Here is a 26,213-nt window from a genome sequence, read left to right on the forward strand (position 1 = left end):
AAGCAACTATTCAACTTACACGAGGTTCACTGCAACTCCGATTCCAGCGATGATAATCATCACATCTGCTTGGATCTCAAAATCCTGGTGTATGGTCCTCTGTACAGCTTCATAGATGAGCCCAATAGTCACAGCATAGATCAGCATTACACTGAGCACAGCAGCCAGGGCCTCTGTGCAGTATACAATAGAAGGACCACATCAATTTACAGAAAATTAAACAAATAGTGCAATCAAATCACAATATTATCAACACTAGGATGGCACAGTGGTTCAGTGGTTAGCATTGCTGCCTCACAACGCCAGGGACCCGGGTTCGATCCCAGCCTCGGGCAACTGTCTGTGGGGAGTTTGCACATTCTCCCCTTATCAATGATGATTTCCCCCCATAATCCAAAGATGTACTGGCCATGGTAACTTGCCCATAGAGTTAGATACATTAGTCAGGGGTAAAAGTGTAGGGAAATGGGTCTGGGTGGGTTACTCTTTGGAGGGTTGGTGTGGACTTGTTGGGCTGAAGGGCCTGTTTCCATACTGTAGGGAATCTAAACTAGGCTTGCATAGAAGACAGAGATATTACAACGACCACCAGCATAAGAATGAAGGGGCCATAGTATAGGTAACATCACTTGACTAGTAATCTAGAATCAAGGTTAATGTTCTAAGGACCATGGGTTAATATTCCACCAAAGCAGAAGGTAAAATTTGAATTCAAAACCCAGCTCTGATTGTGTAAAATCTCATCAAATTGAATAATTCCTTTTGGGAAGGAAATCTACCATCTTTACCTGGTCTGGCCCACAGTGACTCTAGACCCACAGGAACTCTTAACTGCCCAGGGCAATTAGGCATGTCCAATAAATGTGGTGTAGCCAGAGATGTCCTCTTCCCATGAATGAATTTTTTAAAAGTAGATATATCATAAGCACTTAATAGAACAGCACAAGCAACAGATCTCTATCCACTGCTTATGAAAAGAGTTGAGATGGTACAAGAATAACTAGCATGCCTCAATAATCAGATATGGAGCTAAAGACACAGATGTGGAGTGGGGGTAAGCAATAACCAGAATGAGAAAATGGGCTGAAGTCAATATTGAGCATTGTGAAGGAGGTGAAGGGAGGATTTGAGCTATAGGGAGAGGCTGAACAGGCTGGTGCTGTTTTCCAGAGGCTGAGGGGTGACCTTATAGAGGTTTACAAAATTTTGAGGGGCATGGATAGGATAAATAGACAAAGTATTTTCCCTGGGATTGGGGAGTCCAGAACTAAAGGGCATAGGTTTAGGGTGAGAGGGGAAAGATATAAAAGAGATCTAAGGGGCAACTTTTTTTCACACAGAGGGTTGCATGTGTATGGAATGAGCTACCAGAGGAAGTGGTGGAGGCTGGTACAATTGCAACATTTAAAAGGCATCTGGATGGGTATATGAATAGGAAGGATTTGGAGAGATATGGGCCAGGTGCTGGCAGGTGGGTCTAGATTGGGTTGGGATAGCTGGTCGGCATGGAAGGGTTGGACCAAAGGGTCTGTTCCGTGCTGTACATCTCTATGACTATGATAGAACATTTCAGAACTGGAGTTTCGAATATAAATGGTTAAAGGTCATAAATGGTAAGCAGAGTCTGGATCGTGGAGAATTTGACTGAGGAAAGCTGAAGATATCAGATAATCAAATGTCTTGGCACAGTCTGAAAATACAAAGTGTGTTGCCAATTTTTGGCACTACATTGATCCTACAAAGACAACACTGTGTCTTTTTATCCATGAATAGCAAACCCTCTCCTAGGGTTTTAGAGAAATTGTATTGTGTACTGGATGAAAGTTACTCAGCACTGAGCTTCAAGTGTACACACTTAGTCCAGTTAGAACTGCTTTCCTTCTGAGTTGCAGGTTCAATGTGCAGACTAACCCAACCGTGATTATTGTCTCTCTCTTGCCAGTGCATGATTCAAAGTTCAGACAAAGATTCTGTGCTGACTCAACTCATCACAGAATGTGACTCCGTAATGATTTTCAGCTGCCTTACTGCCACGCCAACTCCTCTTCATAAAACCCAGCTACAAAGCCATGACTTGATCAGTGCAACATTGAACCGAGTAAAAAGTCATACAATGATCCAGCAAAAAAACTAGGCCATTCTGCCCACTGCACCTGTGTGAACCTTTGAAAGAACAAACTGCTTCCCAAAATAACTCAGTTATTAAAGAGTAAACCTTGAAGATGCAGGATTTTAGACTAAAAATGCTCATAATTCAATTTATAGCTGTATTGCCAAGAGAATTTGGGAACATTTCACAAATTTAATAGCCCCGTAATTCAATATTCTGGGGTCTGGGGCTCCCATTCAAACATCCCAGGAGCAATTACAGAGGATCATGTCCAGTTATGAGATGGTGATGACTGAGCAAAGTGTTTCAGTTCATTGAAACCGATCCTGTAATCTCTGTATCCCTGCAGCTGTACGTGAAATGATTAGATTAGATTACTTACAGTGTGGAAACAGGCCCTTCGGCCCAACAAGTCCACACTGACCCGCCGAAGCGCAACCCACCCATACCCCTACATTTATCCCTTTACTTAACACTACGGGCAATTTAGCATGGCCAATTCACATGACCCGCACATCTTTGGACAGTGGGAGGAAACCGGAGCACCCGGAGGAAACCCACGCAGACACGGGGAGAATGTGCAAACTCCACACAGACAGTCGCCTGAGTCGGGAATTGAACCCAGGTCTCTGGCGCTGTGAGGCAGCAGTGCTAACCCCTGTGCCACCGTGCCGCCCACACTGTACAGTTTCTCTCCACTCCTCCAAGTCACAGTCTATTCCTGGTGCTGAGCTCTCAATGAAAATAGTCTCCTGATGTGATGTAATTTATTAATCAGAAGTTCATCACCACCAACAACAACTTGTGTTTATGTACAGCACCTTCAATGCCATTAAGTGTCCCAAGCTATCTGTATATGAACAAGGGAAAAAAAGGTCACAAAGCTCTTCAAAGCTGCACAAACATTCAGTAAGATCATGGTTCTACACTCCTGCAAATTCTGATAGGTTTTGCCCCCTTGGAAATCAAGTATCTATCTACCTCAGCCATAAAAATATTTAAAGATTCCGTGTCCGCTGCCTTTTGAGCAAGGGAATTCCAAAGACTCTCAATCCTCTCAGAGAAATAAAGTGTTTCCTCAGCTGTCTTAAAGAGTGACTCCTTTTTAAGCTGTGACCACAATTCTAGATTCTCCCATGAGAGGAACCATGTTTTCTACGACCATCCGGTCAAGTCCCTTCAAGATCTTCATGCTTCAATAAAGTCATCTCTGACTCTTCTAAGTTCTGGAGATACAGGCCTAGTCCATCCAGCTTTTCCTCAAGTTAGTCCACTTATTCCAGATATTAGTCTAATAAACCTTTTCCATAAGACCAAAGGACACAGAAGCAGAAATTAGGCCATTCAGCCCATTGAGTCTGTTCCGCCATTCAATTATGGCTGATAAGAAAATTAAGAAAAGAAAATTACAGCACAGGAACAGGCCCTTCGGCCCTCCAAGTTGCTCAATTCCATTCTCCCCACTTTCTCCCTGTAACGCTTGATCCCCTTTCCAAACTGCTTCCAATATCTTTAACATCCTTCTGTAAGTATGGTGACTAGTACAGTGCTCCACATGTGGTCTCAGCAATGCCCTATAAACAGAAGCATAACATCACTATACTTACATTCAATCCCGTCGCAATTAAATATAACATTCCAGCAGTTTTCCTGATTACTTATTGTACCTGCATATGAACCTTTTGAGATTCATAAATTAGAACACACAGGTCCCTCTGCATCTCAAGAACTCTGCAACCTCTTACCAATCAAGCAGGGAAGCTTGGTCAAGCTTCTCAAATGTTGTTGGAGTTGCACTTATCCAGGCAAGTATGGGATATTCCATCACACTCCTGACTTGTGCCTTGGTGGACAGGCTTTGGGGAATCAAAAGGTAAGTTACTTGCAAAAGAATTCCCTGCTTCTGACCTAGTTTGTGAAGGAATGTTCATTGTTTAAAGAAACAAAAATATAAATGGTCAATTTCTGTCCAGTCCTGAAGCCAATACACACCCATCATTCCTCAAACATTCAGTCCCTCTCCTCCACATCTGTCAATCTATTCTGCCTTTTACTTCCCACCTCTGGTTTTCAGGACCCCCTGAAAATTCTTCTGTTTTACTGGCCTTTCTGGTCAGTGTTCATTTTGCTCCTGTGTGGTGTAAACACTGGGAGATCCAGTTCTATATTTGTGAGGATCTACGATCAGGCTGCTCCATCAGAAAATCCTTGTCAGTTGGACTAAATATCAGCAAACACAATCATAAAATAAACTTTCTGATGCTTACAAGAAAAAGAATACTGTAGTCTTTCTAACCCACCAAATCTTACTATCGATCGAAGCCTTTAAAAAAAACCTTGAACAAGCAATCACTGTAAAAGCGGTGTCATCGAGAAAAGGGAGAAATTCACCTCACATACCAAACCGGTGCAAGCCGAAGGTAAATCTGCTGCTTGGAGGCCTCCCAGCAAGGAACAGTGCGACCAAGGAAGCAGCAATTCCAAGGACATCAGCCAGCATGTGAACTGCATCAGTCATAACTGCCAGGCTGTTGGAGAGATATCCTCCTATAGTACAGCAAAGAAAGAAATATTTAGTAAATCCAGGCTGAACCAATCCAGGAGTGCAGATATTACCAGCCACAGACTGGAAGCTTGAACAATTAGTGTCTCATTAGGATGATAGGGCAAGCAACAAGGTGAGGGAATGTTTGGGTTAGATGTCTCTTCTTGTTACACACTGGAACTTCCTTTGATGTTTACCCAACCTCCAACATCCTAACCCCTACTCCCCCACCCAAATACTTTCCTACACATTGTAACTGCAGATGATAGGAACAAGTATCTCAGAAACTGAAATTGCTGGAGAAACTCAGCAGGTCTGGCAGCTTCTGTGGAAAGAGATGGCAGAGACAGTGTGGAAAGTTAGATTAGTGGGGTATAGTAAGATGCTCCAGTAAGAGCTCATCTGCTTGCCACTTACTTTTTTTTCTTTATTTTCCTCTTGTTACAGATTTTCTTGCCCCTCCTCAACTTTTAACATCTTAAAGTACTTAAGTGGAGGAAAGAGACAGCTGAGTCCCAGACCAGCCCAGTATGGGAGATGGGTCATGGGCCATAGCAGGAGCAGAATGATCACAGAGCGGGGAGCGTAGCGAGTGTGGGCCGGAGCCTGGAGTGTGAGTTGAGTGAGCATGGGCCGGAGCCTGGAGTGGGGAGCAGAGTGAGCGTGGGCCGGAGCCTGGAGTGGGGAGCAGAGTGAGCGTGGACTGGAGCCTGGAATGGGGAGCAGAGCGAGTGTGAGCCGGAGTCTGTAGTGGGGTGCAGAGCGGGTGTGGGCCGGAGCTTGGAGTGGGAAGCAGAGTGAGTGTGGTCCGGAGCTTGGAGTGGGGAGCAGAGAGAGTCTGGGCTGGAGCCCGGAGCGGGGAGCAAAGCGAGTGTGGGCCGGATCCTGGAGCCCGGAGTGGGGAGCAGAGTGAGTGTGGGCCGGAGCTGGAGCCCGGAATGGGGAGCAGAGTGAGTGTGGGCTGGAGCTGGAGCCTGGAGTGGGGAGCAGAGTGAGTGTGGGCCGGAGCCTGGAGCACGGAGCAGGGAGCAGAGCAAGTGTGGGCCGGAGCTTGGAGAATAGAGCGGGGAGCAGAGTGAGTGTGGGCCGGAGCCTGGAGCAGAGCAATTGTGGGTCGGAGCCTGGAGCATAGACCGGGGAGCAGAGTGAGTGTGGGCCGGAGCAGAGTGAGTGTGGGCCGGAGCCTGGAGCCCGGAGTGGGGAGCAGAGTGAGTGTGGGCCGGAGCCTGGAGCCCGGAGCAGGGAGCAGAGCAAGTGTGGGCCGGAGCTTGGAGCATAGAGCGGGGAGCAGAGTGAGTGTGGGCCGGAGCCTGGAGCCCGGAGTGGGGAGCAGAGTGAGTGTGGGCCGGAGCCTGGAGCAGGGAGCAGAGCGAGTGTGGGCCGGAGCCTGGAGCCCGGAGTGGGGAGCAGAGCGAGTGTGGGCCGGAGCCTGAAGCCTGGAGCAGGGAGCAGAGTGAGTGTGGGCCGGAACCTGGAGCCCGGAGTGGGAAGCAGAGTGAGTGTGGGCCGGAACCTGGAGCCCGGAGTGGGGAGCAGAGCGAATGTGGGCCGGAGCCTGGAGCCCGGAGTGGGGAGCAGAGCGAGTGTGGGCCGGAGCCTGGAGCCTGGAGCAGGGAGCAGAGTGAGTGTGGGCCGGAGCCTGGAGCCTGGAGCCCGGAGTGGGGAACAGAGCGAGTGTGGGTTGGAGCCCAGAGTGGGAGTTGAGCAAGTGTGAGCCGGAGCCCGGAGTGGGGAACAGAGTGAGAGTGGGCCAGAGCTGGAGCCCAGAGTGGGGAGCAGAGTGGATTGTATCCAGCCGGGGGACCAAGTCCTGGTGGTGAGTCCTCAATGGAGAATAGTGCGTGGCGACAGCGAGGCCTCGTTTTCTGAAGCCCAGTGGGCATGGAATCATTGAGAGAGGACTATAGCTTGAGTACATAAGACATTTCTTATTCTCATTCTGGACTATTAAAACTCTGTATTCATGTGTTACCTTTTGTTACTATTTCAATGCTGTTAACAACCATTAAAATATCTGTACCTAGCTCCCCTGTACCTAAGATGGCACTGAGTCCACATGACAATAAAGATTATTATGTTCTTTTAACAAAAATAATGAATAAATTTTGAATTGACAATTATAGTAAATAACTTAAAATTTCTAAAATGTACTTAGTACATCTGTTTTTGTAAAAATAAGCTAATGCAACATAATCTATTTCTTATGTTCTTATAACTTGGGCGGCACGGTGGCACAGTGGTTAGCACTGCTGCCTCACAGCGCCTGAGACCCGGGTTCAATTCCCGACTCAGGCGACAGAGTGTGTGGAGTTTGCACGTTCTCCCCGGGTCTGCGTGGGTTTCCTCTGGGTGCTCTGGTTTCCTCCCACAGTCCAAAGATGTGCGGGTCAGGTGAATTGGCCATGCTAAATTGCCCGTAGTGTTAGGTAAGGGGTAAATGTAGGGGTATGGGTGGGTTGCGCTTCGGCGGGTCGATATGGACTTGTTGGGCCGAAGGGCCTGTTTCCACACTGTAAGTCTAATCTAATCTAAAAAAAACAACTGAATATAACAATGTTACAGATAAAAAAAATTAATAAAACTTATCGAATGCTTTGCTATTCATTTCCTGCATAATTCCCATCTGCAGCTCCATCCTCCAATGCTGTTGCTGAATACTGCGGATCCTCCAGGGCCAACTGCCTCTGTCCAAACCTCACTCCCCATCATCACAAAAACCTATCCTCCCTACTCATAATCTCCAATTCAGTAAGTGCGACCCTCCCTGTTGTGCTGGTCTGCAGGGTTCCCATGTTACAGTGAAGTTAAAGTAGTTAGAGACCTGGGCAGGAGTAGGTCATTCAGCCCACTGAGCCTGCTCTCTCATTCAATATTATCATGGTCGATCATCTCACTCAGTGCTCTGTTCATGCCTTGTCCCCATAGAAATAGAAGAAGACAGCATATTAACAGTCACTAAAAACGCAACATTGCAAATAGTCTAGGGGAGTTTAGAAAGTACAGGGATCGAGTGAGAAAAGAAGTAAGGAACTCAAAGAATATGCATGATAAAGTATTAGCAAGCAAGAAAAAGGAAAACCCACAGATCTTTTACCAGTATATAAAGAGCAAAAGGATAATTAAAGAAAATGTGGGATCTATCAGTGATAAAGAAGGGGACCTGTATGAAGATGCAGATGATATGGGAAGAATTTTAAATGTTTTTTTGACTCTGTGGTCACAAAGGAGAAGCATGATGTGGATATAGTAATCCAAGAGAAGCAGTGTGAAATATTGAATAAAATAATCATAACGAGGGAGCAAGTAATGGAGGAGCTGCAATTCTTTAAAATGGATAAGTCATTAGGGCTAAATGGATTGTTCCCTAGGATGTTGAAGGAGGACAGAAAGGACATAGCAGATGCTCTGAGGATTATTTTCCAATATGTTTTGAGACATGAGTGAAGTACCAGAGGACTGGAGAAATGCAAATGTGTTTACAAAGAGCACAAAGGAAATGCTAAGCAATTAGAGGACAGTTAGTCTTACATTTGTGGTGGACAAATTGTTAGAATCAATCCTAAGAGATTGGATAAGCTCATGGATTAGTCTGGAACAGTCAGCATAGCTTTGTTAAGGGTAGTTTATAAATGAAAAATTTGTCTGAATTCTTTGAGAAAGTGACAAGGAGGATCGATGAGGGTAGTGCAGTGGATGTTGATGACATATGGATTTTAGTAAGGCATTTGACAAGGCCCCACATGGCAGTAAAAACTGATGAGATACAGGGTAATGTGTTGAATTGGATCCAAAATTGGCTCAGTAACAGGAAACAAAGGGCAATGGTCAATGGCATCCTTGCGAATGGAAAACTACTTGAAGAAATGTTCCACAGGCCTTGGTGTTGGGACCCCCTACTGTTTGTTTTGTACTTTGGATTTGAACATGACAGGCATAATTGGGAAATTTGCAAAAGACACAAACATTGGCCATGTAGTGAATACTGTAGAGGATAGTTGTAAGCTCCAAAATGATATACATGGGTTGGTGGAATGGGCAGGAAAGTGACAGATAGAATTCAATGCTGAATGTGTGACGTAATGCATTTAGGGAGGTCAAACAGTAAAAGGAAATACACAATAAACAGGAATACACTGAGAGGGGGAGACAAAGTGAGAGATCTTGGCATAGAAATGCACAGATCCCTGAAGGTAGCAGGACAGGGTCAATATGGATGGAAAGACGCATATGGGATGCACTCCATTGTCAGAGGTACAGAATACTGAATTAAGGTTATAATGATGAAATTGTATAGGACGCTTGTGACGCTTCAACTGAAGTTTTGGTCACCATATTACAAGAAGGGTGTAATTGTTCTGGAGAGAGTGCAGAGAAGATTTACTAAAATGTTGCCAGGGCTGGAGAATCGTAGCTATGAGGAGAGATTGGAAAGGTTGGGGTTGTTTTCCTTGGAAGAGAGAAGGCTTAGGGATGACATGACTGAGTTTTACAACATTGTGAGGGAGAGAGATAGGCTAGACAGGAGGAACCTATTTCTCTTGACAGAGAATTCAAAAATCAAGGGTCTTAGATTCAAGCTCAGTGGCAGAGGGATTAGAGGGGATGTGGGGGGAAACTTTGTTCCGCAGAGGAAGGTGGGTGTCTGGAATTCACTGCCTGAGTGGTGGAGGAGGCAGAGACACTAAACTCTTTTAAAAAGTTCCTGTATCTGCACGTTAAGTGCTGGAACTTGCAGGACTGTGGCTGTGTTCAGGAAATGGGATTAGAAAAAGCATCTGGGTGCCTTTGGGTCAGCATGGACAACATGGGCTGAATGGTCCCTTTCTGTGATATATTGTTTTTATGGTTCTATACCCTTACACACCTTTAGCCATAAGAACTGTTAGTAACACCTTTTTGAAAACATTCAATGTTTCAGCCTCAAGCACTGCCTGTCACAGAGAATTCCACAGGCCCACCCCTTTCTCCGTGAAATATGACACCACTTTTGTGATATGTGAGTTACAGTCTCAGATGATTGTGACCAAAGGAAGTGCGTAATATAAATTGCCAGAAATGGGACAGGATATATAACCAGTGGAATAGCTGTTAAACACACAGTTGCTGTTAGTGACGTTTAATTTCTGCTCCATTCAGTCCTAAATGGTCTACCCATATCCATGTACTGTGATCCCTGGTTCTGGACAGCCATTTCTGCCCTGGGGAAAAGTCTCTGGCTATCTACTCTGTCTATGCCTCTTATTACCTTGCACTCCTCTGTCAAGTCATCTCTCTTCCTTTTTCTCTCCAGTGTGAAATGCCCTAGCTCATTCAAACTCTCTTCATAAAACAAAGCAAGCTCCTCTGCACCCTCTCTAAAACATCTACATCCTCCCTATAATGAGGTGACCAGAACTGGACACAATTTTCCAAGTGTGGTCTAACCATGGCTCTATAAAGCTGCAGCAAAACCTCACAGCTCTTAAACTCAATCCTCGTTAATGAAAGCCAAAACACCATATGCCTTCTTAAACTATCAACTTAGGGGGCAACTTTGGGGGATCTATGTACTTATACCCCAAGATCCCACTGTTCCTCCACACTGTCAAGAATCCCGTCTTTAAACCTGCATTCAGCATTCAAATTCCACCTTCCAACATGAATCACTTCGCATTTATCCAAGTTGAACTCCATCTGTCACTTCTCAGCCCAGTTCTGTATCCTGTCAATGTCATGTTGCAGCCTGCAACAGTCCTCAACACTATCAACAACACCACTGACCTTTGTGTCATCGGCAAACATACTAACCTACCTTCCACTTCTTCATCCAAGTCATTTATAAAAACTATAAAGAGCAGAGGACAAGAACAGATCCTTGTGGGACACCACTGGTCACCGACCTCCTGTTGGAATACTTTCCATCCACTACCACTCGCTGTCTCCTTTCAGCCAGCTAATTCTGTATCCAGGCAACCAAATTTTCCTGTATCCCATCTGTATCTGAATGAATGGGGAACTTTATCAAATGCCTTACTGAAATCCATATACACACATCCTTCATTAACTTGTCTTGTCACATCCTCAAAGAACTCAATAAGGTTTGTGAGGCATGACCTGCCCCTCACAAAGCCATGCTGACTATCTTTAATCAAACTATGTTTTACCAAATCGTCATAAATTCTATCTCTCAGAATCCTTTTCAGTATCTTGCTTACCACAGACATAAGACTGACTGGTCTGTAATTCCCAGGGATTACCTTATTCCCTTTCTTGTATAGAGGAACAACATCCGCCTCCCTCCAATCATCCAGTACTATTCCCTTGGGGAGTGAAGATGCAAAGATCATCACCAGAGGTGCAGCAATCTCATTCCTCGTTTCCTGTAGTAACCTTGGACATATCTGGTCTGGCCCCCAGAATTTTCAATACATCCACTTTCTTAATATCAATCTGTTCAAGCCTATTAACCTGGTCCACAGTGTTCTCACTATCAACAAGATCCCTCTTTCGAGTGAATACTGAAGCAAAAATCTAATTTAGGGCCTCCCCTACTTCTTCAGACTCCAGGCACAAGTTCCCTTCACTAGCCCTGATCGGCCTTACCCTCTCTCTGATCATTCTCTTATTCGTTATGTACGTGTAGAATGCCTTTGGGTTTTCTCTAATCCTTCCCACCAAGACTTTTTCATGCCCCCTCCTAGCTTTCTTCAGTCTATTTTTGAGTTATTTCCTAGCTACCTTGCAATCCTTTAAGGCTGTGCTTCCTTAAGCTTCCTTCTTCCTCTTGACAAGGAGCTCCTCTGCTCTGGGCATCCAAGGCTCCTTCACCTTACCATTTCTTGCCTGTCTCAGTGGGACAAACTTATCCAACACTTGCAACAAGTGTTCCTTAAAACAGCCTTCACATTTCTGTTGTGCATTTCCTGTAGAACAATTGCTCCCAATTTGCACTCCACCGTTCCTATCTAATAGCAGTATAATTTCCCCTCTCCAATACCTTGCCATACTATCTGTTCCTATCCCTCTCCATGGCTGTGATAAAGGTGAGGCAGCTGTGGTCACTGTCACCGAAATGCTCTCCCACCAAGAGATCTGACACCTGGCCTGACTTGGTGCCTAGCACCAAATCCAATATGGTCTCCCCGCTAGTCAGCCTATTGACATATTGAGTTGAGAGTGTGGTGCTGGAAAAGCACAAAGGTCAGTCAGCATCTGAGGAGCAGGAGACCACCCTCTTGATTTGTCCATCTTCCTTCCCACCTATTCGCTCCATCGTCCTTTTCGACCTATCATCTTTTCCCCTCCACTTTCATCTATCTATCACATTCCCAGCTACCTTCCCCCCAGACCCACCCCCTCCCATTTATCTCTAAGCCCCTGGCCACAAGCTCCATCCAGACCATCTGCATTAAGGAGATTCCAATCAATACTGGGGAAGTTGAAGTCACCCATAACAACATCTCAGTTACAATTGCACCTTTCCAAGATCTGCTGTTCAATATGTCCTTCCATCTCTTTGCTGCTATTGGGGGTCTATAGAAAACACCTCATAAAGTGACTGCTCATTTCTATTACTGTCTTCTACCTATACTGACTCAGTAGACAAATCCTTCTCAACAACCTCCTTTTCTGCAGCTGTGATACACTCTCTAACTAACAATGCTACTCCCCCTCCTCTTTAACACCCACCCCCCACCCCTCCCCCACCCCCTTACCCAGTTCTTTTTAAAAGATCTTAACCCTGGAATATCCAGCAATCATTCCTGTCCCTGTGAAATCCATGTCTCTGTTATGGCAACAACGTTGTAATTCCAAGTACTGATCCATGCTCTAAGTTTATCACGCTTATTTCTGACACTTCTAACATTGAAACAGACACATTTTAACCCATCCCTTTGCCCTATCAACTGTGTATTCTTCCTGACAGACTCTCTGCATTCCATTTCTGCCCGTTCAACAACTATCCTCTCCTCTGATCTGGAGCTCTGGTTCCCATCTCCCTGCCAAACTAATTTAAACCCTCCCGAAGTACTCCAGCAAATTTCCCAACCAGGACATGGTGCCCCTCCAGTTTAAGTGCAGCCTGTCCTTCATGTACAGGTCCCACCTTCCCCAGAAGGTACCCCAATAATCCACATATCTGAAGCCCTCCCTCCCGAACCAGCCTGGCAGTCACGTGTTTGGCTGCACTCACTCTCTGTTCTTTGCCTCATTAGCACATGGCACTGGTAGTAATCCTGAGATTACAACTCTGCTCATCCTGCTTTTTAGCTTCAAATCTAACTCCCTGAAATCACTTTTTTTTTGTTCATCCCTTTTCCTGGCTATGTCATTAGGGCCAATGTACACCACGACTTCTGGCTGCTTATCCTCCCCCTTCCGTCCTAACTGATATAGTCCTATATATTCCTAACTGATTTTGTCTCTCTTTGTCTGTCAATCCTGTCATCGCAGGAATCAGTCTGGTAAACGTTTGCTGCAGCCAGAAATCCTTCTTCAGAAAAAGAGACCCAAACAGCACATAATATTCCAGGTGTGGCCTCATCAAGGCTCTGTATAATTGCAGCAAGTCATTCTTGTTGTTGTATTCAAACTCTCTTGGTATGAAGGTTAACACACCATTTGCCTTCTTCACTGCCCACTGCTCCTGCATGTTTACTTTTAGTGACTGGTATACAAAGGCACCCAGGTCTCGTTGCACCTCTCCTTTTCCCAATCTATTAGATTCTGATAAACGTCTGGCTTCCTGTTTTTGCTCCCAAAGTGGATAACCTCATATTTATCCAAATTATATTGTATTATAATATTATGTGAATTTTCCTATTCACCAAACTTCTCCAAATCACACTGAAACATCTCCGCATCCTTCTCACAGCTCACTCTCCCACCCAGCTTTGTGTCGTCTGCAAAATTGGAGATGTTATATTTAGTTCCCTCATCCAAATCATTAATACATATCCTAAATATCTGGGATTCAAACACTGATCTATGCAGTACCCCACTAGTCATTGGCTGTGACTCAGAAAAAGATCCTAATCTGTTTCCTGTCTGCCAACCAGTCTCTGTTCACATCAGTACATTTCCCCCAATCCCATGCGCTTAATTTTACACATTAATCTTTTATGGGTGACTGTATTGAAAGCCTTATGGAAGTCCATGTCAACCACATCCACTGGCTGTCCTTTACCATTTCTACTTGTTACATCCTTGAAGAACTTTAGTAGCTTGGTCATGCATGATTTCACTTTTGTAAATCTATGCCGACTCTCTCCAATCCTCCCACTGTCTTCCAAGTGCTCAGCTATTGAATCTTTTATATGGACTCTGGTATTTTCCCTACTGCCGACATCAGGCTGTCTGGTCTATAATTCCGGTTTTCTCTCTGCCTCCATTCTTAAATAGCCGGGTTATATTGATTCTGCTCCAATCTGTAGCGACTATTCCAGAGTCTATTGAATCTGGGATGTGGATTATTGGGCCATGGGGATTTAAACACCTTCAACCCAATTGATTCTGCCAACACTATCTCCCTGCTAATACTGATTTCTTTCTGTTGGTAACTCTCACTGTGCTTCCCAACATTTTTGGAACATTATTTGTGAAGTATGTATTTAGTTGTTCAGCCATTTCTTTGTTCCCTATTATAATTTCCCCTGTATCTGACTGCAACTTGTTAATATTTCTGAAATTGCCTCCTCACATCAGTCTGATAGAATTTCCTTCTCCTGTATAGAAAATGTCAGCCACGTACACATTCTGGGAACAATTTTCCGCAGACTTATTTCTGCCGATTTGATTAAAATAAAACTGTTAAATAGAAACGTGAATTTAATTGACTTCCCCCTTCTTCCACTCCAGCTCCACTCGCACTCCTCTCTCCCTCACTACCCAGTAATAAAGTGCCCCTGAATTTGTTTGACTCCGGGGATTTGCAGTGCCTACCGATGAATTCTCCAACAGTAAACACAACGTAGAGAGTCATCGCGATCCACAATTTCTTTTTCACTGTTTTTTGACGAGCGAGTTCGGAAGTCTTGCTGCAGCGATTGCATTTCTGCTCACTTGCCCTTGTGTGCTGTGGGTGTTCCTCCAGGACCCCCGCTCCCTGCCCGGGGTTAGGATCGGCCCCGGCTCCGTTACAAACTACCTCCTCGTCCCGGAGCACCATCCGCAGTTTGTTCGCACCGCTCAGAGTTGGCAGCTCGTCCTCATCTTCCTCTCCCATGGCCTCGGGGAGAGCCAAGCCTGCGGTGTCCACGGAGGAGGCATGTCCTCGCCGCAGGAAGGAGCTGAAGGTGCCCCACGGAGATCGGGCCATGGTGCTGCCGGGGGCCGGGGGCTGGGGGCCGGGGGCAATCAGCGGCGAAGCGGCATCTTCACACGGGGCTCCGCCTGCTCCTGCAACACAGTCAGTCACTCAGTGACCGGCACCACCCCCACCCCCTCACCCCCACCCCCCCCTCTCCCGGAGCACTGACCCACCCAACACTCACCCCAATCACTGCAGATCCACTAACCCCCGACCCTGGGGTCACTGCAGATCCACTAACCCCCGACCCCTGGGGTCACAGCAGATCCACTAACCCCCGACCCTGGGGTCACTGCAGATCCACTAACCCCCGACCCCTGGGGTCACAGCAGATCCACTAACCCCCGACCCCTGGGATCACAGCAGGATCCACTAACCCCCGACCCTGGGATCACAGCAGGATCCACTAACCCCCGACCCCTGGGGTCACTGCAGATCCACTAACCCCCGACCCCTGGGGTCACAGCAGGATCCACTAACCCCCGACCCTGGGATCACAGCAGGATCCACTAACCCCCGACCCCTGGGGTCACAGCAGATCCACTAACCCCCGACCCTGGGATCACAGCAGGATCCACTAACCCCCGACCCTGGGGTCACTGCAGATCCACTAACCCCCGACCCTGGGGTCACTGCAGATCCACTAACCCCCGACCATGGGGTCACTGCAAATCCACTAACCCCCGACCCTGGGGTCACTGCAGATCCACTAACCCCCGACCCTGGGATCACAGCAGGATCCACTAACCCCCGACCCCTGGGGTCACAGCAGGATCCACTAACCCCCGACCCCTGGGGTCACAGCAGGATCCACTAACCCCCGACCCTGGGATCACAGCAGGATCCACTAACCCCCGACCCCTGGGGTCACTGCAGATCCACTAACCCCCGACCCTGGGGTCACTGCAGATCCACTAACCCCCGACCCTGGGATCACTACAAGGATTTATACAACTCTCAGTTTCGGGATCAATCTCGGGGTGCTCCCTGTAAGGATCCCCTGATCACTGCGGATCCCCTGCAAACCGCCAGTCCTCACCTCTGGACCGGGGGGACAGGCCACTCCTCCTGGATCACAGACCAGATCCTCACACACCAGACAACCGAACAACCAAATACAACCAATCACAACCCACCGAATCCCTGATTGGATCATCAATAGCCAATCATCACCCGGTCACGAAATGATTGGTTACAGCAGCAGCAAATCATGGCTCAGAATCCAGGTTTTGACAGTTCCAGGAGACTTGGGTGTTCCCTAAATTCAACATGTTTGTCAAAAGTTCTGCACTTAATTGGTGCCCTTCATCCCAATCAGGCACCTCTTGCGATGACATCTTTTATTTTAACCAATCTAGATACTTACCATTTCCTAAATTAGGGGAGAAACAAGTCCAGAATGAACCACTGACATTGCTTCCACTTTCTCTAGGAACAGCATCGATAAGCATAGAATTAACTAGAACATTTCGGGAATGAATTTTTTGAGGACATTATGAGCAAGGTGGGACCAGTTGCGTTTGGATTTCCAGAAGGCACTCAACAAGGTGCCACACAAAAAGCTGCTGCATGGGATAACATTGCACGGTGTTGTGGGTAATGTATTAGCATAGATAGAAGATTGCTCAACTAACAGAAGGCAGAGTGGAGATAAATGGGTGTTTTCCTAGTTAGCGACCAGTGGCTAGTGATGTGTCTCAGGGATCCACACTGCAATGGCAATTATTTACTGTTTACAGTAATGATTGAGAGTGACATAGAACATAGAACATTACAGCGCAGCACAGGCCCTTCGGCCCTCGATGTTGCACTGCCCTGTCATACTAATCTGAAGCCCATCCCACCTACACTATTCCATGTATGTCCATATGCGGGTCCAATGACGACTTAAATGCACTTAAACTTGGCAAATCTACTACAGTTGCAGGCAAAGCATTCCATACCCTTAGTACTCTCTGAGTAAAGAAACTACCTCTGACATCTGTCTTATACCTACATTCCCTCACTTTAAAGTTGTGACCCCTCGTGTTTACTGTCTCCATACTTGGAAAAAGGCTCTCCCTGTCCACCCTATCTAACCCTCTGATTATCTTGTATGTCTCTATTAAGTCACCTCTCAACCTTCTTCTCTCTAACAAGAACAGCCTCAAGGCCCTTAGCCTTTCCTTGTAAGATATTTCTTCCATACCAGGCAACATCCTAGTAAATCTCCTCTGCACCCTTTCTTAAAGCTTCCACATCCTTCTTATAATGCGGTGACCAGAACTGTACACAATACTCCAAGTGTGGCTGTACCAGAGCTTTGTACAGCTGTAGCATAACCTCATAGTTCCGGAATTTAATCCCTCTATTAATAAAGGCCAAATCACTGTATGCCTTCTTAACAACCCTGTCAATCTGGGTGGCAACTTTCAGGGATCTGTGTACATGGACACCGAGATCTCTCTGCTCATCTGCACTCCCAAGAATCTTACCATTAGCCCAGTACTTTGCATTCCGATTACTCCGTCCAAAGTATACCACCTCACACTTGTCCACATTAAACTCCCTTTGCCACCTCTGCATCCTATGAGAGTTGGGGACTAAGTATAGTGTGTCAAAATTCAAGATGACACTAAGAGGAGTGGTAGAGCAAAGTGTACAGGAGCACTGAAAGTCTGCAGAGGGATATAGATGGGTTAAGTGAGCAAGGGTCTGGCAGATGGAGTACAATGATGGCAAATGTGAGGTCATCCATTTTGGTAGGAATAACAGCAAACTGGACTATTATTTAAATGGTGAAAAATTGCCATGTGCTGCTGAGCAGAGGGACCTGAGTGTCCTTGTGCATGATTCACAAAAACATGGTTTACAGGTGGAGCTGGTCATTAAGAAGGCAAATGGAATATTGTCTCTTATTGCCAGAAGAATGGACTGTAACAACAGGGAGATTATTTTGCAGCTGTACAAGGTGCTGGTAAGGCCACACCTGGACTACTGCGTGCAGTTATGGTCTCCTTACTTGAGAAAGGATGTACTGACACTGGAAGGGGTACAGAGGAGGTTCACTAGGTTGATTCAGCAGGGTTGGCTTGTGAGGAGAGCTTGGGTAGACAGGGACTATACTCATTGGAATTTAGAAGAATGAGTGGGGATCTGATAGAAACATATAAAATTATGGAGGGAATAGATGGGATAGAAGCAGAGAGGTTGCTTCCACTGGCGAGTGAAACTAGAACTAGGGGGAAAAGCCTCCAAATAAGAGGGAGCAGATTTAGGACTGAGTTGAGGAGGAACTTGTAGAAATCTGTAGAATTCCCTGCCTAGGGAAGTAGTTGAGGCTATCTGGTTAAATGTTTTTTAAGGCAAAGATAGAAAGATTTTTGAACAGTAAAGGAATTAAGCGTTGTGGTGTGCAGATGGGTAAGTGGAGCTGAGTCCATGAAAAGATCAGCCATGATCTTATTGAATGGCAGAGCAGGCTTGATGGGCCAGATGACCTACTCATACTCCTATATTTCACAGTCAGAAGTCACACAATACCACGTTATGTTCCAAAAAGTTTATTTGAAATCACAAGCTTTCATTGGACTGCCCCTTTATAGAACATAGAACAGTACAGTGCAGTGCAGACCCTTCGGCCCTTGATGTTGTGCCGACCTTTTATTCTACTCTAAAGATCAAACTAACCTACATATCCTTCATTTTACTATCACCAATGTGTCTATCCAAGAGTCGCTTAAATGTCCCTAATGTATCTCACTCTACCACCACTCCTGGCAGTGCATTCTATGGACCTACCACTCTCCATGTAAAGAACCTACCTCTGACATATCCCTAAAACCTTCCTCCAATTATCTTAAAATTATGCCTCCTTGTGATACCTATTTCCATGTTGGGAAAAGGTCTCTGACTATCCACTATATCTATGCCTTTCATCATCTTATATGCCTCTATCAAATCAACACTCATCTTTCTTTGCTCCAATGAGAATAGCCCTAGCTCCCTCAACCTTTCTTCATAAGACATGTCCTCCAGTCCAGGTATTATCCAGGGAAATCTCCTCTGCACCGTCTCTAAAGCTTCCACATCCTTCTTATAATGAGGCTACCAGAACTGAACACAACTAACCAGGGCTCTATGGAGTTGCAGTATAACCTCATGGTTCTTAAATTCAGTCCCCCTGTTAATGAAAGCCAATACACCATGTGCTTTCTTGACAACCCTATCAACTTGAATGGCAACTTTGAGAGACCTATGGAGGTAGACCCGAAGATCTCTCTGTTCCTCCACACTGCCAAGAATCCTGCCTTTAACCCTATGATCTGTATTCAAACTTGACCTTCCGAAATTAATCACTTCACACTTTTTCAGGTTGAATTCCATCTGCCACTTCTCCCCACAGCTCTGTATCCTGTCAATGTTCCATTGCAATCTACAACTCCACCAACCTTTGTGTCATTGGCAAACTTACTAACCCACCCTTTCCATTTCTCATCAAAGTCATTTATAAAAATCACAAAGAGCAGAGGTCCAGATTCCAGGCTGAATACTTTCTGTCTAGCACCACCCTCTGTCTTCTATGGGCCAGCCAATTCTGTAGCCCGACAGCCTAATTTCCCTGTAACTCATGCCTCCTTACTTTCTGAACGAGCCTACCATGCACTTGCTAAAATCCAAAAACAACACATCCACTGCTCTACCTTCATCAATGTGTTCTGTCACACCCTCAAAGAATTCAATATGGTTTGTGAGGCATAACCTGTCCCTCACAAAGCCATGCTGATTATCTATAATCAAACGATGCTTTTCCAAATAAACATATATTCTGTCTCTCCGAATCCTCTCCAATACTTTGACCACCACCACCTTTTTTGGGTGAAGTGAAGAAAAGGATACAGGCACTGAATTTAGAGGCAGTGAGATCAAAAAATAATACAAATGGTGAGAGTGGAGAGTTGATAAGCTGAATAATAAGTCTCTGTAGGTGATCAAAACTTTCATATGGTGTTCTTATGAATTCAATTGAAAGGGTTTGATTACAATTTCACCAAAGAAATGTCACCAACTGATAAAGGAGCAGAATTAAGCCATTAGGGCAGGTAGCAGGTAAGGGGACAGGTTGGGATTTGGAGGCTCACTGAAGATGTTACTGAGTATGGTGACGAAATGTCTGAAAACAAACCTTCCAGCTCAGCGGGCAGACCTACATCCAGGGTTGGGGATTGGTTGGGGGGAAGCGGAGGTTCAGGAGTGAGGGGTAGGGTGGGGGAGAGGGGGCAGAGAGTGGGTGAGGGGACAGGGTGGGGGTGGAGAATGTGAAGTGAGGGGCAGAGAGGGGTGGGAAGTCGGGGAGGGGTTGAGGGGTCAGGGAGGGGATGAGGGGCAGTGTGGGGTTGAGGGGTCAGAGTGGGGCGAGGGGTCGGGAGGGATTGAGGAGTCAGGGAGGGGGTGAGGGGCAGGGTAGGGTTGAGGGGTCAGAGTGGGGTGAGAGGGTGAGGGGCAGTGTGGGGTTGAGGGGTCAGGGAGGGGTTGAGGGGTCAGAGTGGGTTGAGGGGTCAGGGGAGGGGTTGATGGGTCAGGGAGGGGGTGAGGGACTGGGTGGAGTTGAGGGGTCAGGGGAGGGGTTGAGGGGTCAGAGTGGGGTGAGGGGTCAGAGTGGGGTGAAGGGTCAGGGGAGGGGTGAGGGGCAGGGTGGCTCCAGGGGCAGGGCCTGCGGGAAGCTCGGGCTCTTGGCTGCAGGAGCCGCCGCCACCGCCTCCTCCGGGATCGGGTGTGTCTCCGGCCGGAGCTCGGTCCCCCATCTCCCCAGCGCTGAGCCGCACCAGGTACCGGAACCCGGGACACGGCCCGCACCTGGAGCCGGGGCCCGGGCTCTGCCGACCGGAGGGTCGGTGCAGGAAAGGGGGAGGCTTCAGCAGGGAACCGCAGGCCCCGTGCCCCCTCCCGGTCTAGAGGGAGGGGGTAATGGAGAGGGGCTTGTGGGTGGAGATAGAGGCGGGGATGGGGGTATATTGGGTTGGGGGTGGTGTGGGGGGATGGGGGTATATCGGGTGGTGTGGGGGGTGGTGTGGGGGGATGGGGGTATATCGGGTGGTGTGGGGGGATGGGGGTATATCGGGTGGTGTGGGGGGGGGTATATCGGGTGGTGTGGGGGGGGGGTATATCGGGTGGTGTGGGGGGATGGGGGTATATCGGGTGGTGTGGGGGGATGGGGTATATCGGGTGGTGTGGGGGGATGGGGTATATCGGGTGGTGTGGGGGGATGGTATATCGGGTGGTGTGGGGGGATGGGGGTATATCGGGTGGTGTGGGGGGATGGGGGTATATCGGGTGGTGTGGGGGGATGGGGGTATATCGGGTGGTGTGGGGGGATGGGGGTATATCGGGTGGTGTGGGGGGATGGGGGTATATCGGGTGGTGTGGGGGGATGGGGGTATATCGGGTGCTGTGGGGTGATGGTATATCGGGTGGTGTGGGGGGATGGGGGTATATCGGGTGCTGTGGGGTGATGGTATATCGGGTGGTGTGGGGGGATGGGGGTATATCGGGTGGTGTGGGGGGTGGGGTATATCGGGTGGTGTGGGGGATGGGGGTATATCGGGTGGTGGGGGATGGGGGTATATCGGGTGGTGGGGGTTGGGGTATATCGGGTTGTGGTGTGGGGGGGTTGGGGTATATCGGGTTGTGGTCTGGGGGTATTGGGGTATATTGGGTTGAGGTGTCGGGGTATTGGGGTATATTGGGTTTTGGTGTCGGGGTATTGGGGTATATTGGGTTTTGGTGTCAGGGGATTGGGGTATATTGGGTTGTGGTTTGGGGCATTGGGGGGATTGGGGTATATTGGGTTGAGGTGTCGGGGTATTGGGGTATATTGGGTTTTGGTGTCGGGGTATTGGGGTATATTGGGTTTTGGTGTCAGGGGATTGGGGTATATTGGGTTGTGGTTTGGGGCATTGGGGGGATTGGGATATATTGTGTTGAGGTGTCGGGGTATTGGGGTATATTGGGTTGTGGTTTGGGGCATTGGGGGATTGGGGTATATTGGGTTGAGGTGTGGGGATGGGCTTATACTGGGTTGTGTTGTGGGGCATTGGGAGGATGGGGGTATATTGGGTTGAGGTGTGGGGATGGGGGGTATATTGGGTTGTGATGCCGGGCAGTTGGGGGATTGGTGTATATTGGGTTGAGGTGTGGGCTGGGTGGATTGGGATATATTGTGTTGAGGTGTGGGGCAGTGTGGGGATGGGGGTATGTTGGATTGTGGTGTGGGGGGATGGGTGTATATTGGGTTGTAATGTGGGGCAGTGGGGGGATGGGTGTATATTGGGTTGTGGTGTAGGGCAGTGGGATAATAGACGATAGACAATAGGTGCAGGAGTAGGCCATTCTGCCCTTTGAGCCTGCACCACCACTCAATATGATCATGGCTGATCATCCTTAATCAGTATCCTGTTCCTGCCTTATCTCCATAACCCTTGATTCCACTATCATTGAGAGCTCTATCCAACTCTTTTTTAAATGAATCCAGAGACTGGGCCTCCACGGCCCTCTGGAGCAGAGCATTCCACACAGCCACCACTCTCTGGGTGAAGAAGTTTCTCCTCATCTCTGTCCTAAATGGTCTACCCCGTATTTTTATGCTGTGTCCTCTGGTTTGGCACTCACCCGTCAGTGGAAACATGTGTCCTGCCTCCAGAGTGTCCAATCCTTTAATAATCTTGTATATCTCAATCATATCCCCTCTCAGTCTTCTAAACTCAAGGGTATATAAGCCCAGTCGCTCCAGTCTTTCAGTGTAAGGTAATCCCGCCATTCCAGGAATTGACCTCGTGAACCTACGCTGCACTCCCTCAATAGCCAGAATGTCTTTTCTCAAATTTGGAGACCAGAACTGCACACAATACTCCAGGTGTGGTCTCACCAAGGCCCTGTACTGCTGCAGAAGAACCTCTTTGCTTTTATACTCAATCCCTCTTGTTATGAAGGCCAGCATGCTATTAGCCTTCTTTACTACCTGCTGTACCTGCATGCTTACCTTCATTGACTGGTGTACAAGAACACCCAGATCTCTCTGTCCTGCCCCTTTACCTAAATTAATTCCATTGAGATAGTAATCTGCCTTCCTGTTCTTGCCACCAAAGTGGATAACCATACGTTTATCCACATTAAACTGCATCTGCCATGCATCTGCCCACTCACCTAACTTGTCCAGGTCACTCTGTAATCTCCTAACATCCTCATCACATTTCACCCTGCCACCCAGCTTAGTATCATCAGCAAATTTGCTAATGTTATTACTAATACCATCTTCTATATCATTAACATATATTGTAAAAAGCTACGGTCCCAGCACTGATCCCTGCGGTACCCCACTGGTCACTGCCTGCCATTCCGAAATGGAGCCATTTATCACTACTGTTCTTTTCCTATCAGCCAACCAACTTTCAATCCAAGTTAGTCCCCAATACCATGCGCCCTAATTTTGCTCACTAACCTCCTATGTGGGACTTTATCAAAAGCTTTCTGAGAGTTCAGGTACACTACATCTACTGGATCTCCCTCGTCCATCTTCAGAGTTACATCCTCAAAAAATTCCAGAAGATTTGTCAAGCATGATTTCCCCTGCATAAATCCATGCTGACTCTGACCTATTCTGTTACTACTATCCAGATGTGTCGTAATTTCATCCTTTATAATAGACTCCAGCATCTTTCCCATTACTGAGGTCAGACTAACTGGTCTATAATTTCCTGCTTTCTCTCTCCCACCTTTCTTAAAAAGTGGTATAACAATTGCCACCCTCCAATCCGCAGGAACTGATCCCAAATCTATCGAACTCTGGAAAATAATCACCAACGCATCCACAATTTCTCGAGCCACCTCCTTCAGTACCCTGGGATGTAGACCATCAGGCCCCGGGGACTTATCAACCTTCAGACCTAACAGTCTCTCCAACACCAATTCCTGGCAAATATAAATTCCCTTCAGTTCAGGTCCTTCAGCCACTGTTACCTCAAGGAGATTGCTTATGTCTTCCCCAGAGAACACAGATCTGAAGTACCAATTCAATTCTTCTGCCAGTTCTTTGTTCCCTGTAATATATTCCCCAGTTTCTGTCTTCAAGGGCACAATTTTAGTCTTAACCATTTTTTTGCTTTTCACATACCTCAAAAAACTTTTACTATCCTCCTTTATATTATGGGGTATATTGGGTTGTGGTGTGGGATAGTGGGGTGGGGTGGGGGGAAGGGGTGGGTGGGGGTATATTGGGTTGTGGTGTGGGATAGTGGAGGATGCGTATATTGGGTTGTGGTGTGGGATAGTGGGGGGATGGGGGTATATTGGGTTGAGGTGTGGGGCAGTGGGGGGGAATGGGGGTATATTGCGTTGAGGTGTGGGGCAGTGGGGGGGGAATGGGGGTATATTGCGTTGAGGTGTGGGGCAGTGGGGGGGAATGGGGGTATATTGGGTTGAGGTGTGGGGCAGTGGGGGGATGGGGGTATATTGGGTTGAGGTGTGGGGCAGTGGGGGGATGGGGGTATATTGGGTTGAGGTGTGGGGCAGTGGGGGGATGGGGGTATATTGGGTTGAGGTGTGGGGCAGTGGGGGGATGGGGGTATATTGGGTTGAGGTGTGGGGCAGTGGGGGGATGGGGGTATATTGGGTTGAGGTGTGGGGCAGTGGGGGGATGGGGGTATATTGGGTTGAGGTGTGGGGCAGTGGGGGGATGGGGGTATATTGGGTTGAGGTGTGGGGCAGTGGGGGGATGGGGGTATATTGGGTTGAGGTGTGGGGCAGTGGGGGGATGGGGGTATATTGGGTTGAGGTGTGGGGCAGTGGGGGGATGGGGGTATATTGGGTTGAGGTGTGGGGCAGTGGGGGGATGGGGGTATATTGGGTTGAGGTGTGGGGCAGTGGGGGGATGGGGGTATATTGGGTTGAGGTGTGGGGCAGTGGGGGGATGGGGGTATATTGGGTTGAGGTGTGGGGCAGTGGGGGGATGGGGGTATATTGGGTTGAGGTGTGGGGCAGTGGGGGGATGGGGGTATATTGGGTTGAGGTGTGGGGCAGTGGGGGGATGGGGGTATATTGGGTTGAGGTGTGGGGCAGTGGGGGGATGGGGGTATATTGGGTTGAGGTGTGGGGCAGTGGGGGGATGGGGGTATATTGGGTTGAGGTGTGGGGCAGTGGGGGGATGGGGGTATATTGGGTTGAGGTGTGGGGCAGTGGGGGGATGGGGGTATATTGGGTTGAGGTGTGGGGTAGTGGGGGGGGTGGGGGTAGTGATGACATATTGGTTTGTGTGGGATAGTGGGGGGATGGGGGGTATATTGGGTTGCGTGAGGATAGGGGTATATTGGGTTGCGGTGTGGGGCAGTGATGACATATTGGTTTGTGTGGGATAGTGGGGTGGATGGGGGTATATTGGGTTGTGGTGTGGGGCAGTGGGGTGGATGGGGGTATATTGGGTTGTGGTGTGGGGCAGTGGGGGGATGGTGGTATATTGGGTTGTGGTGTGGGGCAGTGGGGGGAATGGGGGTATATTGGGTTGTGCTGTGGGGCAGTGGGGGGGATGGGGGTATATTGGGTTGAGGTGTGGGGTAGTGGGGGGGATGGGGGTAGTGATGACATATTGGTTTGTGTGGGATAGTGGGGGGATGGGGGGTATATTGGGTTGCGTGAGGATAGGGGTATATTGGGTTGCGGTGTGGGGCAGTGATGACATATTGGTTTGTGTGGGATAGTGGGGTGGATGGGGGTATATTGGGTTGTGGTGTGGGGCAGTGGGGGGATGGTGGTATATTGGGTTGTGGTGTGGGGCAGTGGGGGGGATGGGGGTATATTGGGTTGTGCTGTGGGGCAGTGGGGGGGATGGGGGTATATTGGGTTGTGCTGTGGGGCAGTGGGGGGGGATGGGGGTATATTGGGTTGTGCTGTAGGGCAGTGGGGGGGATGGGGGTATATTGGGTTGTGGTGTGGGGCAGTGGGGGGATGGGGGTATATTGGGTTGTGGTGTGGGGCAGTGGGGGGATGGGGGTATATTGGGTTGTGGTGTGAGGCAGTGGGGGGATGGGGGTATATTGGGTTATGGTGTGGGGCATTGGGGGGGATAGGGGTATATTGGGTTGAGGTGTGGGGCAGTGGGGGGGATTGGGGTATATTGGGTTGAGGTGTGGGGCAGTGGGGGGATGGGGGTATATTGGGTTGAGGTGTGGGGCAGTGGGGGGATGGGGGTATATTGGGTTGAGGTGTGGGGTAGTGGGGGGGATGGGGGTAGTGATGACATA

General features: G+C 48.0%; 2 protein-coding genes across 2 annotated transcripts in view; one reads left to right on the plus strand and one right to left on the minus strand.

Moving 5' to 3' along the window:
- Window positions 1-16,033, minus strand: part of slc30a4 (solute carrier family 30 member 4) — a 33,620-nt gene extending 17,587 nt beyond the window's left edge. Inside the window, exons 1-4 of the mRNA XM_060853098.1 lie at window positions 15,983-16,033; window positions 14,577-15,032; window positions 4,511-4,657; window positions 20-173 (exon numbers count right to left, since the gene is read on the minus strand). Coding sequence (XP_060709081.1) covers window positions 20-173; window positions 4,511-4,657; window positions 14,577-14,952 — 677 coding nt within the window. The 5' untranslated portion in view covers window positions 14,953-15,032; window positions 15,983-16,033. The remainder of the gene's footprint in view (window positions 1-19; window positions 174-4,510; window positions 4,658-14,576; window positions 15,033-15,982) is intronic.
- A 4,566-nt stretch (window positions 16,034-20,599) lies between these two features.
- Window positions 20,600-26,213, plus strand: part of bloc1s6 (biogenesis of lysosomal organelles complex-1, subunit 6, pallidin) — a 32,456-nt gene continuing 26,842 nt past the window's right edge. Inside the window, exon 1 of the mRNA XM_060852920.1 lies at window positions 20,600-20,750. The gene's annotated coding sequence lies outside the window, so the exon portion shown is untranslated. The remainder of the gene's footprint in view (window positions 20,751-26,213) is intronic.

Source organism: Hemiscyllium ocellatum, chromosome 39 (genome assembly GCF_020745735.1).
Source record: "Hemiscyllium ocellatum isolate sHemOce1 chromosome 39, sHemOce1.pat.X.cur, whole genome shotgun sequence".
In the NCBI taxonomy this organism is placed as follows: Eukaryota; Metazoa; Chordata; class Chondrichthyes; order Orectolobiformes; family Hemiscylliidae; genus Hemiscyllium; species Hemiscyllium ocellatum.